Source organism: Calliphora vicina, chromosome 1, assembly GCF_958450345.1.
Source record: "Calliphora vicina chromosome 1, idCalVici1.1, whole genome shotgun sequence".
NCBI classification, from domain to species: Eukaryota; Metazoa; Arthropoda; class Insecta; order Diptera; family Calliphoridae; genus Calliphora; species Calliphora vicina.
This window is the reverse complement of record NC_088780.1, coordinates 4,650,729-4,666,177: the sequence shown is the minus strand read 5'-3', so window position 1 is coordinate 4,666,177 and position 15,449 is coordinate 4,650,729. Positions and strand designations below refer to the sequence as shown.

The window sequence follows — 15,449 nt, the reverse complement described above, 5'->3', positions numbered from 1 at the left end:
TTATTAACAAAACTTACTTCCTATATATTCGTTATAGTTAACTACTACTACTACTTATACTTATACTCGTATTTCTAATTGTAAGCATTTTAATACAAAATTAATTAGTTAGTTATTATTATTATTTCTCTTTATTTGAAATTTATGTGTATTTTTCACTGCGTTCTTTATTGTCAATTAATGTTTGTTAAATTGTATTTTTTGTTTGAAATTCTGCTTACAACAAATCTGCGGTTTAGTTTTAGAGCGAAGAAACATTTTATAATTTCAATATTAGTCAGAAATTGGAGATTTATTAGCAAAATGCTCTTTGATTTATGGCACATATCTTTTATGTTGCTGACCTTCATAATTTTATTAAGTTAGAGTTTGTTCAGTTAGGTTGTACTTTATATATCCTTCATCAAATCTATTATTTGTAACAAAAATCGTTGTAATATTGCTTCATGAAATTGGAAATACATGTCTATCTCGCTGGAAATAGATCCACATAGAAGGAATTTGTTTGAGGGTAACAAGACATTTAACTAGTACCTATATATAGTTAGAATGTATGTTGAAATCAACTTTCCGTAGTCTCCAAATAACTTACATGATTCATACATCAATATATACGCTATAGGCCCCGATCGGTTGCTATTTAAAATCGAGAAAATCGACCCACAAATGGCTGAAAAAATCCAGGACAACTTCGACTTTTGGCCAATTTTTATACCCTTCACCAAGGGTATATACATATAAGTTTGTCATTCCGTTTGTAATTTCTACATTTTCTATTTGCGACCCCACAAAGTATATATATTGTGGATCGTTATACATAGCGAAGTCGATATAGCCATGTCCGTCTGTTTGTTGAAATCAACTTTCCGTAGCCCCCAAATAACTTACAAACATGACTGATACATCTATATATCAGGAATTCTCCCGGCTCCCGGCAATCGGCGCACAAATGGCCAAGGTATAAGAAAAAAACAGGACAAGCTCGATTTTTTACCTATTTTTGATCTATATCTGGATTACTAAGTCATTATTGTAGACAATATGGATATCTTATCATAGATATTTCAAAGTCCATTGCAACGATGCATATAAGGCTATAGTAATTTGGACCTACAATGGGTCAAACTCGGGAAAAATATTTTTTAACCCGATTTTTTTTTTAACATACAAATTTTTTTCCACTAATAAATTTTAAAAAAAATAGTTGGAAAAAAATTTTGAAAATAAAATTGGAAAAAACAATTTTGGAAGAAATAAATTTTAAATTTTGTTTACCAAAAATATTTAAAATTTTTATTTTAAAGTATAATTTGGTGAAGGGTATATAAGATTCTGCACAGAAAAATGGTTTTGTTCTACATTTTTTGTTGTACCGATTTTGCCCATTTTCAATACCCAAAATCCTTCTGATCAACTGAAAATATTTGGAGACATTTTCATCCACCTGAATTCTAAAATTAGGAGCCACAAAAAGGTTCATTGATTCATACAAAAATTATCTGAGGCTTACTTAGCTGATTCTAAACGACTCGATCATATAGCCTTCTGAAGATTATTCTTTACAAGATCCTCAACTGGAAACAGTAGATGCTTGCCAACGGGTCTTTGGTATGAATTGGGTGCTCAGACCTAGAATGATCTATTGGTCATTTAATATTGACTTACGCCTGCATGATGTGGTGGGATAATTTTGAATAGCTCACTGGGCTTTAGTGTATAAAGCTTATAAGTTTATCGCCTAATTTCCATATCAATCACTGGGGCTATGAGAACCTGTGCTAATTTACCATGAACGCTATTTTGTTTATTCAACAATATCCCTGAAAATATTATCGGGCTCCTGGGTTGAGTAGGGGGATCAACATTTGGGCTTAGACAGACGCTGATACGCTGTCAAGGGGAGCAGTAAACTCGGGGAAATGCTGCGACGAGATTATATAGATTCAGTGGGTTACAGAATGAAAAATATTGTTTTTTGTAAATTTCCAGAAAATTTTTGTCCGAAATTTCTTTATACGTTTTCTTCTTAATGTTACAATATTCCGATTTGTTGTGAAAGCCAAATTTGTTGCTAATCGAATTATTCCATTATATCTATTGATTTTTTCGGTTCCAACAACAAATAGTCAGTTGGCAAAGAAGCCTTGCAGTTGAAATAACAGAAGTTGTTGAGTGACAAAACAATTTTCCAGCAACAGCAGAAAAATTCGGTCATTAAGAATGAATTAAATTAAAATTTTATGATCTTAAAGGAATTATTAAGGTGTTTAGCATTTCAACTTCTAAAAATGTTCATATTTAGAGAAAATAATCTGATTTAAAAATTTCTCTTTCGAAACGAACTACGTATCTTTTTCAGATTTACCATAGTTTATATTCTTCAGTTGTTAAGAAAACAAGTGCCGGCCAAGTGCCATTTTTATACCCTTCACCTTCGTGAGAAGGGTATATATAAGTTGGTAATTTCGTTTGTAATTTCCACATTTTTTATTTCCGACCCTATAAAGTAAGGAGTGAGATCGAAAAATTCTTAACATACATATATGTTTATAAAAAAGAAACCACTAAACTTACAGCTTTAATTTTTTTTTTATTTGATTGAAATTATTATTACAATTTACAAAAAAAATTATTTTTATAGTTTTAATCACTAGTGATGAAATTTTGAACCTTTTTCGGAAACCCTTCCATTAACGTTTTTATAGTGCTTTCTGTCACTTTGCTCGAACATGTAGTCCATCTCCGTTTAAAATCTACCACACTTTTGGACGCCTTTTTTGTACTCTTCAATTCTCTTTTAACAAGAGCCCAATATCTCTCCACTGGCCTTAGCTCCGGGCAGTTTGGAGGATTTGCCTCTCTTGGTACAAATACCACATTATTGTTCTTGTACCACTCAAGGGCTTGTTTGCCATAGTGACAGGATGCCAAGTCAGGCCAAAAATAAGTGGACACATTATGAAGTCTTATGAATGGAAGCAACCTTTTTTGTAAACATTCCTTGATGTAAATTTCGGTATTTATAGAGCCCGTTGTAACAAATGAGTGGCTTCTTTTGCCGCAACTGCATATTGCTTGCCATACCAAGAACTTTCTGGGAAATTTTGTCTGCTTTTGGGTCCTAAACTTTTCTTCAACATTCCCTCGAGCATCAGCAACATAAAATTTTTGACCTGGAAGTTGCGAAAAATCTGCCAGAACATACGTTTCGTCATCCATTATGCAGCAAGAATATTTTTTTATAAAACTTGACTTCAATTTCCGTGCTCTGTTTTTGGCCTCTAAATTTTTAGTAGCGTTCCTGTCAGGAACTTTTTGAGCCTTGTATGTTTTTAAACCTGCATTAGCTTTAACTTTTCGTACCAAATAGTCCGAGCACTGAGCTAACCGGGCTGCTTTCCTACCGGATGTGTTGGGAGCTCTTTTGAAAATGCGTTCTATTTTTTTGGCTTTAGAAACATCATGTGGACCATTCCTTCTACCTGAACCAGGTTTTCTATCAACTGACAAGTTCTCCCGGTACTGTTTAATAACATTGGAAACAGTTTGACGGCAGACCTTTGTATGCTTGGCCAACTTTTTGTAAGACCAAGTTGGGTTTTGTTGAAAATATTTAATAATTTCAGTACGCACTTTTTTCTGGTCACTCATTTTAATCAGATTAACAAAAAAATTAATATAATTGACATTACACATAATAACTGACATGTTTTTCAAAGGTAACTTGATCAAAAAAAAATTCAAATAATACTTGGGTTAAAAAATGTAATGAAAAACGTGTGTTAAGAATTTTTCGATCTCACTCCTTATATATATTCTGGATTCTTCTAGATAGCGGAGTCGATTAAGTAATCTCCGTCTGTCTATTGAAATAAACTTTCCGAAGCCCCAAATAACTAACTTGTATACATCAATATCTCCGCAATTCTTCCGGCTCGGTTGCTATTTAAAATCGAGAAAATCGGTCGACAAATGGCTGATATATAAGGAAAAAACCGGGACAACCTCGATTTTTGGCCTATATCTGAATTACTAAGTCATTAATATAGACAATATGGATATTTAATGATAGATATTTCAAAGACCTTTGCAATGACGTATTTAAGACCATTGTAAGTTGGACCTACAATGGGTCAAAATCGGAAAAAAAATTTTTATCCGAATTTTTTTTTCACCAAATGTTTTTTTTTCGCTAAACATTAAAAAAAATGAAAAAACAAAAAAAAAAATTTTAAAAAAAGAATTGGATTTTTTTTTCCAAAAAATGAAAAAACAACTTTGGAAAAAAAAGATTTTTTTACCTACAAATATTAAAAATTTTTATTTTGAAGTATAATTTGGTGAAGGGTATATAAGATTCGGCACAGCTGAATAGCTCTCATACTTGTTATTTTATAAACCCTTAAAAACGTTGTACGAACATTATACCAACTACTTAGTCGAAAGAAGTTTACTGGTTTTTAATTTAATTCCCGGGAATTCCCTAGAATGAAAGTATTTTTAATTTCCTACTGGAAAGGGAAATATTGCGGGAAATAAAGAAACCCTAGTAATAACAACAAAGGTTTAATCAATTTACTCTCTATCTGACTCTCCTTCTCATGGTTTTATTATTTTATATTTTGCTTTAATAAATTTGATTTTGAGTATAAAGAATGAATGACTTGTAATCGTATTGTTTCAAATCTTAACATTGTAATTCGTAGTGTGCAGTACATGCAAAATTTATTATACTTTCGATATAAAAAAAAATAAAATAATTTTTTTAAAAAAAAATAAGTAAATGAAAATAGAAAATGAAAAGACACAAAGTATTAAATTGTATTTGTAATTGTATCTGTTTAATTGTATGTGTGTATATAATAAATTCTATATAAACGTATTAATTAATCAATTAATTAAATATTATAAACTAATTTTAATATTGCATTTTGGCATTTATATTACATATTATTTTCTTTTTTCGTTTTTTCTTTCTTCTTCATATATTTATCGAATCAAAAACCAAAAACTAAAAAAATAAAAATGAAACAAATATTTATTCTATATGTATGTGTGGCAAAATCAAATCAAATCTATATACATATACAACATACGTATATATACTACCTATATGTATTACTGTAAATGTTAATGCATACCACAAAAAAAAAAAAAAATAAAAAAAACAATAACTATTATTGGGTTGTGTTTGTTTATATATACTTTTTTTTAAAAATTAAAAAAAAATTAACTACAAAACTACTACCACCACCACTCTACCACTGCATTAAATTAAAAAAAAAATAAATAAATCTTTTTTAAACCATAAAATATATAAATTGATTTTTTGACTTAAATCCAAAAAAAATAATTGATAAAACTTAAAAAACATCCCAACTATATACATATATCTATAAATCAAACTGCCAGCGATGTACAGACAAGTAATAATGGAAGTTGTTCTACTAGTAGCAAAGAAAATCACTACAATAACAATAACAAAAATAATAATAATAATTCCCATTTAAATCATGTTAATAATCACCAACATCATCACCACTATCACCACCACCATCATAACAATTACCACCATCACCACCACCACCATAAAAATATTAGTAGCAATAATAGCAATGAAACTATTAATAGTAATAATGTTAATAATAGTAATAGTGGCAGTGGCGTTGAGAGGCGTCACTGCCAGCCACACACAGATCTCCAGCAACACCGTCAGTATTCTGCCTCATCTGCTTCGGCGACGGTATTGTCATCGCTACATAACTCTGATTCATTGCACTGTTCTAGTCCTTTAGCATCACATGCTCAACCATCGCCCCTTTCACCTTTAAGTAATCTGTCCAATTTAACAAATTTACAACAGCCCACCTCAATTAGTACAATTGTAAATGCCAATAAATCGAGTAGTTTGAAGATTTCTAACCTATTATCCCCTGCGGATGTATGCTTAACCTTAAGAACTCTATCGCCGAATAGCGCAAGAATTAACACAGCAAATCATCTTGTAATGTCCCCAACACGCCTCAGTCAAACAAATACCCAAAATATACCACCAACCATTCCCCATATCCATAACCAGTCTCAACCAAAGCCCCGCCAACAACACCTCCGCCTTAGTAGTTCTTATTCTAATACTAACAATAGTAGTAATAGTCCTTATACACAACAACAACATACGAGTACTTCCTCTTCCTCCTCTCCCCCCAATAATCGACACCATCAACATAATCAATCACAACACAACAATAATAATAATAATAATACACACCACCCACATCGTCATCCAACTCACCACCACCATAATTTTCATACTCACCACCAATCACCACGACAACCTTCACCACAAACTAATCACCCAACCCCCCTTCCGCTAACAAATTCAACAACAACTTCAAACTTACATACAACAACAAATAGTAACTGTACTGATGATGTGAATGTAAATTCTTGTAATGACATGATTCCTCAACATGCACAACAACGATCTCAACAACGCCGTCATCATAACCATCAACGATCTCGCCCACAATCTCAACCATGTAATGCAACAATGTCTTCCTTACCAACAACACCAACAACTAAACCAATGATGTCTTCTCCACCAACTCATAACGGCGATGACCATATTGATGATGCCAATGCCAATGCCGCCGTAATCCAACCAAATTGTGAAAATGTACAAACATCCGCAACGACAACGAATACATCTCCACCTCCACACCAACCTCTATATCTCCACCATCACGCCATTTCAATCACTGCCAATGATAATCCCAACTATAATAATAGCAGCAATAGCAATCACCATCAGCAGCAACTAGCAGGCGGCTCAGGTCCCCAGTCATTGCAGCAGCAGCAACAGCAACAACATTTCCACGGACCAAATTATTATAGTGGTCGCAGGGGAATAAATTTACACGCCAGTAGTGACTTCAACAGTTTTCGACGTGGCAACAATCTTAATAACAACAACAATAGCATGGCGATGACACATCGCAGTGGCGACTTTCATCAGTTCGGTGATCGTTTCAATCACAATCGAAATTATAATGGTAGCAACAATAGCAACAGCAACAACAATAATGCCTCAAACTCAGGACTATGTGATCGAAATGGTCACAGCAACAGTGTTAGCAATTTGGTGAGTCACAATCTCAATGTAATAAAATAAGAAAATATAATAAACAAAACTTGAGTTGTGGGGATTTACATTTAATATTATCGAAATTTACATTATGTTTACCTTTACACTACACCAATATCCATTGAAATTGAGAAGATTCCAAATAAATGTTAGAATTTCAAATTGAAAATATTCTAAATTCTGAATTTTATTTGGAAAATTTATTTTATGGTTTAACCGCTTATCCATTTGAACAAAGGATATCTCAAGAAACGTATTTTCCTTTTTCTAAAGATTGTCCTCAATTATAATTAATTTTTTTAACTATTTAAGTATTTAAATCCTTGACTAGAATTAAAACTAATTGGTACCTAAGCGTAGCATTGACATTGACAAATATACCTCATCTTAGTGAGGTGGTAGAGCGGCTCATGATCTCGTTTGGCTTTGTACAAGAAGTCGAACAAGCGGATTCGGGTGACATTATAGTTTCAGTATATATTTAACACGGACTTTCTTAAACTGATCCTTCACTACATCATTTCCAATTATATTACAGAAATTTCTAATTGCATTTCAGAAAATATTATTTGAATTTCAGAAATTTCCAATTACATATATTTCAGAATTTTCCAATTATATTTCAGAAAATTATAATAGCAATAACAATGGAAATGTCTGAAATACAATTAGAAACTTTTTAAGTATAAATTAAAAATTCTGAAATACAAATGGAAATTTCTGAAATACAATTAGAAAGTTCTGAAATATAATTGAAAAATTCTGAAATTCAATTAGAAAATTCTGCAATCTAATTGGAAATTTCTGAAATTCAAATGGAATTTTCTGAAATATAATTAGAAATTTACTTCCATGTCCCTGTGGATGTGTCATGGTGCACCCGTCATTGTTGTAAGAATTTTCGATTGTGCCCTTTGTATAAGATCAGTATGTACTGGTATTACTTGTCGTTCCCCATAATTGGATTCCATATCTCCAAATTGATTTTAAAACATGATCAACCCAATTATGAATAAAAATTCCCCGGGAGTTTTTCCCCTTTTCTCATTTTTCCTATTCAAATTCAATGAAAAAAAACTCCCGGGAAACAAACTCCCGCGGAATTTTTTATTCATGACTTTATAGTCAAGGCTTAATTTTGAATGGTCACTGTAAGACGTCTATCTAGGTGAATACCCAGTTACGTAAAATAATCGGACTGAGGTATATTAACATTGTTAAGTGTAACAGGTGGACAATTTACCCTCATTAGCGCAAACTTTACATGTTGACTAGAGTGACAATCAGTGGTATTTTGTTAAAATTTTAAAGAGTGCCGGGTGGAATATTGTGACGCTAGGCCTAAATGTTAAATGCTGAAAATTTGAACCAAATCGGACAACGATTTCAGGACGCGCATCGAGGTCAAAGTTCAGATATATGCAAAATTTTACTATTTATATGGAATAAATAGATGAAACTCGTTAACTTTCTGCATTGTTTTCTAGAAATATGTAGATTTAGTTATATTAATGAATATTACATTAAATTTTTTTGGAAATTAACCCTGTATCTCCTTTGGGTCAAAATAACCCAAAAAATGTATTATCGCCAAAATTGGGAAAAAATTCAAATTTTTCAATTTTTGTAAAAATTTTGCTATTAAATACTTTTGCAATTGAATGCAAAATAATCGAAATGTCTACGTAATTATCGTTGTAATGAGATATGTATGACAAAATTTGGTTAAAAAATTTTAAAGTTATTACAAATTCGCCAGACCATTTACGTGTTTCAGGCCACTTGAACAAACAATTTTTATGAAAAAAATTAACATATTTCGAAAAAAAATTAAAATAAAAGCTCATTTTTATTTAAAATATATCCGTATTTACTTGTGTATGAGTTTTTGTCTTCGTAGGATACCGTTAACCTATTCGCATGTATGGCCAAACAAAATATTTTTTTTAACGGCCGTTTAGAATCTCCATTTTCAAATTTATAAAAAAAAATTTGTTAAACAAATTTCAGAATTTTTTGATCATCACATTGGGATTTATTGAGATCATAATAGGGAATAAAAATATGAAAAAATTATAAAAATATCTCCTATAGTTTTTCCGTACCTGCGATTTAATTTTTTCGATTTTCAAGAAAAACTAATTTTTTGTCCATATTTTGGCGAATGAGCCCAATTTCCTTACTGTTATAAATTTTAAGCAAAACCTATTCATAATGTCATAGTCCTGGTAATTCTAAATGTGGTCTGAAAGTTTTACTAAAATCGGAAAACGTTAACCTTTAAATCGTGAAAGTCAAAAGTCAAATTTTTCAATATTTGGAATTTCTAATGAAAAGATAGCGAAATGTTATATATTGTGGGCCGATTTTAATGAAACATGAGGAATGTCATTCAGTTGTCCAGATGCTATGTGTGGGTTTTCATGTGACAAAATTCTCTTGTCACGTGATCTTTGTACTTAACAGTAAATAAACGGTCTGATAGATAAGATTCGAGTAGTTAGTAGCAAACATTTAACTTTATATACCAGGCATTTGTGCTATAGTTTGTGGAAGGCTTTCCATAATTCAAAAGATTTTCTTATCTCTCCAGTTATACGATTTACTTGTTCGATAGTTCCGTGGCGTTAGCGGAAACCAAATTGATGAACTGGGATTTTCTTTTGGAATATTTTTCGAATAGCTTTGAGCTAATAGGTCTATAGTAGGACCAATTAGTCTTTACCAGTATAAACAAGTTTTTATGAAAATTAAATACAAAAATTAAGGACATGAATTTTGTGATATTCTTCGTCAAAGGTAAAAATGTTTATTTGAGTAATATAATAAGGCCAAGTTTATAAAAATAAGTTATAAAATATTTTTAGTTTTATGCTTAAGAATTAAGTTAGTGTAATAACACATTCTACAGTATATAAACACAAATAGAAAATCAAAATTTTGAAAAATCTTTTAGTATTTTTAACAGATTAAAAAATAATCAGTTTAACTAATTTAAAATTACAACATTTTATTCCTCAGCACATGGATGGCTATATGACGGGTAGTAGTGGTTCCCGTATTTCGGATAATAGTGAGGGGAATTCGAACTTTGCCATGGGAAATAATAACAACAACAATCGTAATGGTGGCGGTAGCAATAATTCATACAATCGTTCGCAATATTATAACAACCATGGAAATCAATTTAACAATGGACCATCAACGTCTGCTTCCGCATTAGCCGGGGCTTCATCGCTTTTGGATGGACCTTCTGGATCGGGAGGAGGGATTTCAGGTTCTACTAGCTCTTTAAATGGTGCGAATGTTTTGAAATCGGACAGTCCATCAAGGAAACGAAGACGTATATCAGGACGTATGCCCAGCCAGTCACCACCAGCTATATGGGAGCAAAGACGTTCCCCGCGAATATTGGTAAGTATTAATATTGTAGTTGTTACAAGCTCATTTATATCATTGTATATCAATAATCAATTTAGTTACAACAGGGAAGCCCACCTATACGACGACCACGCCTCAGGGACACTAGTTCGGTTGCACAAAATCCAAATTATTTTAACAACGGTTATCATCATCCCCACCCACAGCAACAGCATAATCATCAACAGCAATTGCAGCAACAACAACAGCAACAGCAGACTAATCATGTCAACCAACATTATATACAACAGCAGCAGCAGCAACAGGCCGTTCAACATCATCCTACCTGGGAATTGGCTACAGCAGCAGCAAATTCGAATGCTGGACCATCGGTTGCACTCATTCATACTCCGCCTCCCGCCCATCATCAACAAGCACAAAGTCCAGCTGCTTTGCAGCCACCACCGCCGCCACTAATGGTTGATATAAATCAAGTGCCCGTTAGTTTGTCACTACGTCATGCCGAACCCATCTGGGCCTCGATTTGCACGTATCCCGCTCAGCCACCACAACCTCGTCTAGCTCCTTGTCACCTACACAGTATATACACTCAGCCCTTCACTGCTCAAGCTGCCTGCAATTCACATCCCCATGCCCATGCCCAGTTTGCAACGAATGCCACCGGCTTCACAGCAGCCACCAGTGCACCCTTGCAAGTAGCTCAAGCTCCACAACATTTGGCTGCGGCCACAGCAGCAGCCCAACAACAACATCAGTCACAACAAGCAGCCGCCTTAGTAGCTGCTGCTACCGTAGCTGCAGCTAATTATCAAAATACTACCCATTTGACGCAACAACAGCGTTCGGATGCAGCCGCAGCAGCTGTTGCCAGTTTATCATTAGATCCAGCTGGCGGCCATCATCACCACCATGGCCAGGGTGTGACAGCCGTGCCTCAGTTACAAGCCACTCCCATACATTTGACATCTATGTCGGCTGCAGCAGCAGCAGCTCATCATCACTCACATTCCATAGCAGCAGCCGCCGCGGCTGCAGCACAGGTCTCACAGCTTTCGGCTGCACCACAACAAATTATTATCTCTACAGAAGTAAGTTTTTAATTTAAAAAACGATCACAAAATATTTATTGTAAATTTTAAACTGTTACAGAGACGTACATTCCCTCCACACCGTCGCATTACCCGCTTCTGGCCCGCCAATCATCCACATGGTCCTCATCGGCATGTCTTGCCACCCCAAGCTTTGGGTCCACATCAAGCCACTCCAGTCCAGATACAAACAACTGGCATTATAAATCCAGGATTTTTACTTAATTTCTTGTAAGTATTGTTATTTTCAATTGTCGATTTCCTTTTTCAATTCTATACTGAATATGTATGTATTTATATTTAAATTTCAGGGCCATGTTCCCCTTGTCACCGTACAATCAACATGAGCTTAGCTCCTCTGATTCCAATGAAACTGAAAACTATGAAGCCTTGCTAAGTTTGGCCGAACGTTTGGGTGAAGCCAAACCACGAGGATTAGGTCGCAATGAAATTGAACAGTTGCCAAGTTATAAATTCAATCCGGAATCGCATACTGGTAAGAATACACGGGAGAATCTATCCTAAATAGGACGGAAAATTAATATTTTTGGGATTTGTCATTTCCGATTTCAATCAAAATGTTTCGACAAGGCATCGGTTGTTACCCGTTCTAAATTTAGGCTCATACAATAAAATGACTGTATTAAATAACATTAAATCTTTTGCGTAACCACTAAACGTAGTATTTGAACTCATGTCGAAGTTTTCTGATGTTAAACATCAAACCCTTCTAGAATGATGAAAGTTGTTGGCATCTTGTGGCCTTAAGCAATTAGCTAAAATATGAATTTAAAAACAATTGTATTGACATCAAGTTGTCCTTATACTATATACCAGTATTCAAATTAATTAATCTTTTGTATTTTTCCAATAGGCGATCAAACCTCTTGTGTAGTTTGTATGTGTGATTTTGAGTTACGTCAAATACTACGTGTTCTACCATGTTCCCATGAGTTCCATGCCAAATGCGTTGACAAATGGTTAAGGGTAAGTAAACAATTCAAATTTTTAATAAACTTTATACTAAAACTATTTGTTATCCACAGTCAAATCGGACTTGTCCCATATGCCGTGGCAATGCCTCGGATTATTTTGATAATCCAGAACGTCAACAGCAAACAAATCAAACAACAGCAGTACCCAGCAATAACAATAATAATAATAACAATAATAACAACAATACAACAACAAATAATAACAATAATAATATAACAACAATTAATAACAACATCAGCAACAATAATAATAATAATAATGCTACAACTGCTGCAACAACAACACCAGTCCAAACCACCAGCCAAACAACACAAGCCCATTGAACATCCAACAACATAAAAACTCAAATCAGCAAAGCAGACAGACAGACAGAGAGAGAGACACACGATTCAACCAACACAACGAAATTTGGTGTATCCTTTTAATTTCCGCTTTTTTGTACAACTAAATCAAGTCTATTACCCCTAACTACAGACATATAGATAAATATATGTATGTTTGTAGACACACCTTCCTCCTCCCCCCTTTTGCTAGTTCTGAAGCAGACGAGTATAAAAATTTAAAATTAAAAAAAAAATTATGCCACCAAGTTTTCTAATTCTATTAGGAAAACCAAGTTAATTATTGTGCCCTTTCTTCACTATACAATTAGAATTAAAATATAAATTTAAAAGAAAATCGAAAAACAAAAAACAAAAACTATTATTATCACATAATTACAATGTGTACTAAATATAACAAAAAAAAACCAACCAACAAATTCTATATTTTTTCTTAATTACTCTTCAAATATTCTAGTTTTTCTTTCCTATATTAGATAATAATAATTTAAGAAATCGGAATTTATTAATGCAAATTATCGCTCTGTCTTTAATACGATAATATAATAATTTATCCTATAGAGTGTTCAAATTGTTCAAAAATGTCCACTTTGGATTTATGTAGTCCACTTACAATACCACCAACTATGCAACTATTTAATATAGTCTTTTTTTTAATTATTTTTTTTACATATAATATCACAAAATAATTATAAATATTTTATTCAATTAGTTTCGAAAGCTTTATTTTTAACCATAATAGATTTTGCTTAAAAAACAACTTATTAAAACGATATATTTTATGTACTAAATATTTACTATACCTACATACATACATATATATTTCTAGCAACAATTGTGAAAATTTTAAATAAAATGGAAAATTTCAATTGAAATTCAGATTTTTTTTTTCGTTAAGAAATTGCTACAAATTAGATTTTATTATTTTGAAATTTAACATTTTAGGATCTATTTAATTCAGATAATTTTATCTAAACAATTTATATGAATATGTAGCATTAAAAGAAAATATTTAAAAACTCAGTGTTTTTCATATAAAGTTTCAAAATAAATGTTTGGCTTGTTTCACTAGAAAAAATCTTAGACTGATCATGAGAAATCGTTTAAATAGTTTTTGTAAAACACATAGCTTCGGCTACTGTGTATTTGATTATATTAAAAATATTGAAATATTCAATCAAATTAACATATTTTGGAGTTCTACATATATCTCGCTTTTTGAAAATCGCTCGTTTCATAAAACACACGACTTAAAGCACAGGATGAAATATTTTTGTACTAAAGAATAGAAATAATGCCAATACTAAGTTATTAAATAAGTTTCCATTGAGGTTTTCAAAGACTAGTGTTTAGTTTTAGAAGTTCTCATATTAATTCATTAGAAAAGAACTAGAACTAGTTCTAGAACCAATGATTAAGAAACGAATTGTTCTCATAATCGGTATACGTTTTAAAAACGCTGATTTTTTTAATGTTTCTGTTATACTATTTGAATTTAACTTAAGTTATTTAACAAAAAAATTATTGCAAATCAAATGTTCGTTGCCATGGTATTATTTTCAAATGCATAAATCATTTAATTATTATTTAATCATATATACAGTTTGAATTATGAACCACTTGAGTTTAACTTTAATTTATTATAATTGATTTAAATTAAAACGGGGTTTGCTCCTAAAATTAATTAACGTTCAGTGGCGTTCTGAAATAAAACTGGCTCTCTGAAAACACGATTTCTGTTCTGGAATATTTTGCCTTATTTATGCAACTTTTATAGAAATGGATAACAGTTTTAAAATATATTTTCAATACTTTGAGAATTATCAGTTATGTGATGAAAATCGATTTCGAAAAAGAAACGATTTTAAAATGGAAAAGATTGTGATACATTTATGATTTTCGTTTTGTAAAGTGTTCAAACTATCAATTCGATTCAATTGCATTTTTTTATAACATTTTTGGAATAAATTCGGTTAATTTATTTGCTATTTGTCATCTGGGCTAGATTTAGCCACCAAATAATATGACATTGGTTGAAAAATTACTCTTGAAATCGATCGAAATGCATCACCAAAATTTTATTTTTGAAATAGGTCGATTTTCATCACATAACTGATTTCGAGCAAGCTTCACAATTTTAGAATATTTTCTGTGTGTAAGTGTTCTAAGTCCAAATTTTATGATAATTGAGATTTTCATATAAAAAAGCTTTCAGAATTATTTGCATAGAGAAATACACATAGAGCGGAAACTAGAAAAAACTCAAAATAATCACACATAATCAAACAAATCTTGTAGTTTTTGTTTTCACATACTAATTTTTTACAACTGATTTACATATATAGGTCTTTGACAGGAGAGTTTCCGCTCTATGTATATTTTCCTATGGTTTATAGTTTTTCTTGTTTGAGTGATTTTCATAAACATTTTGATACTATTTCTTGTTGAAATTGAGGAAATCCAAATTTATATAAAAAAAAATTAAATTGAGAACTCCAA

At 32.1% G+C, this 15,449-nt stretch overlaps 1 protein-coding gene across 3 annotated transcripts in view; it reads left to right on the top strand.

Annotated features, from left to right (window-relative positions):
- Positions 1–13,825, top strand: part of mura (murashka) — a 62,203-nt gene extending 48,378 nt beyond the window's left edge. Inside the window, exons 3-9 of one of the 3 annotated variants that reach the window (XM_065498779.1) lie at positions 6,790–7,141; positions 10,166–10,558; positions 10,633–11,613; positions 11,675–11,844; positions 11,925–12,109; positions 12,488–12,600; positions 12,660–13,825. In XM_065498779.1, coding sequence (XP_065354851.1) covers positions 6,790–7,141; positions 10,166–10,558; positions 10,633–11,613; positions 11,675–11,844; positions 11,925–12,109; positions 12,488–12,600; positions 12,660–12,932 — 2,467 coding nt within the window. In that variant the 3' untranslated portion in view covers positions 12,933–13,825. Of the gene's footprint in view, positions 1–6,789; positions 7,142–10,165; positions 10,559–10,623; positions 11,614–11,674; positions 11,845–11,924; positions 12,110–12,487; positions 12,601–12,659 lie in introns of all 3 variants that reach the window. The other 2 variants (XM_065498778.1, XM_065498777.1) reach the window with 2 other exon arrangements.
- Positions 13,826–15,449: the final 1,624 nt, after the last annotated feature.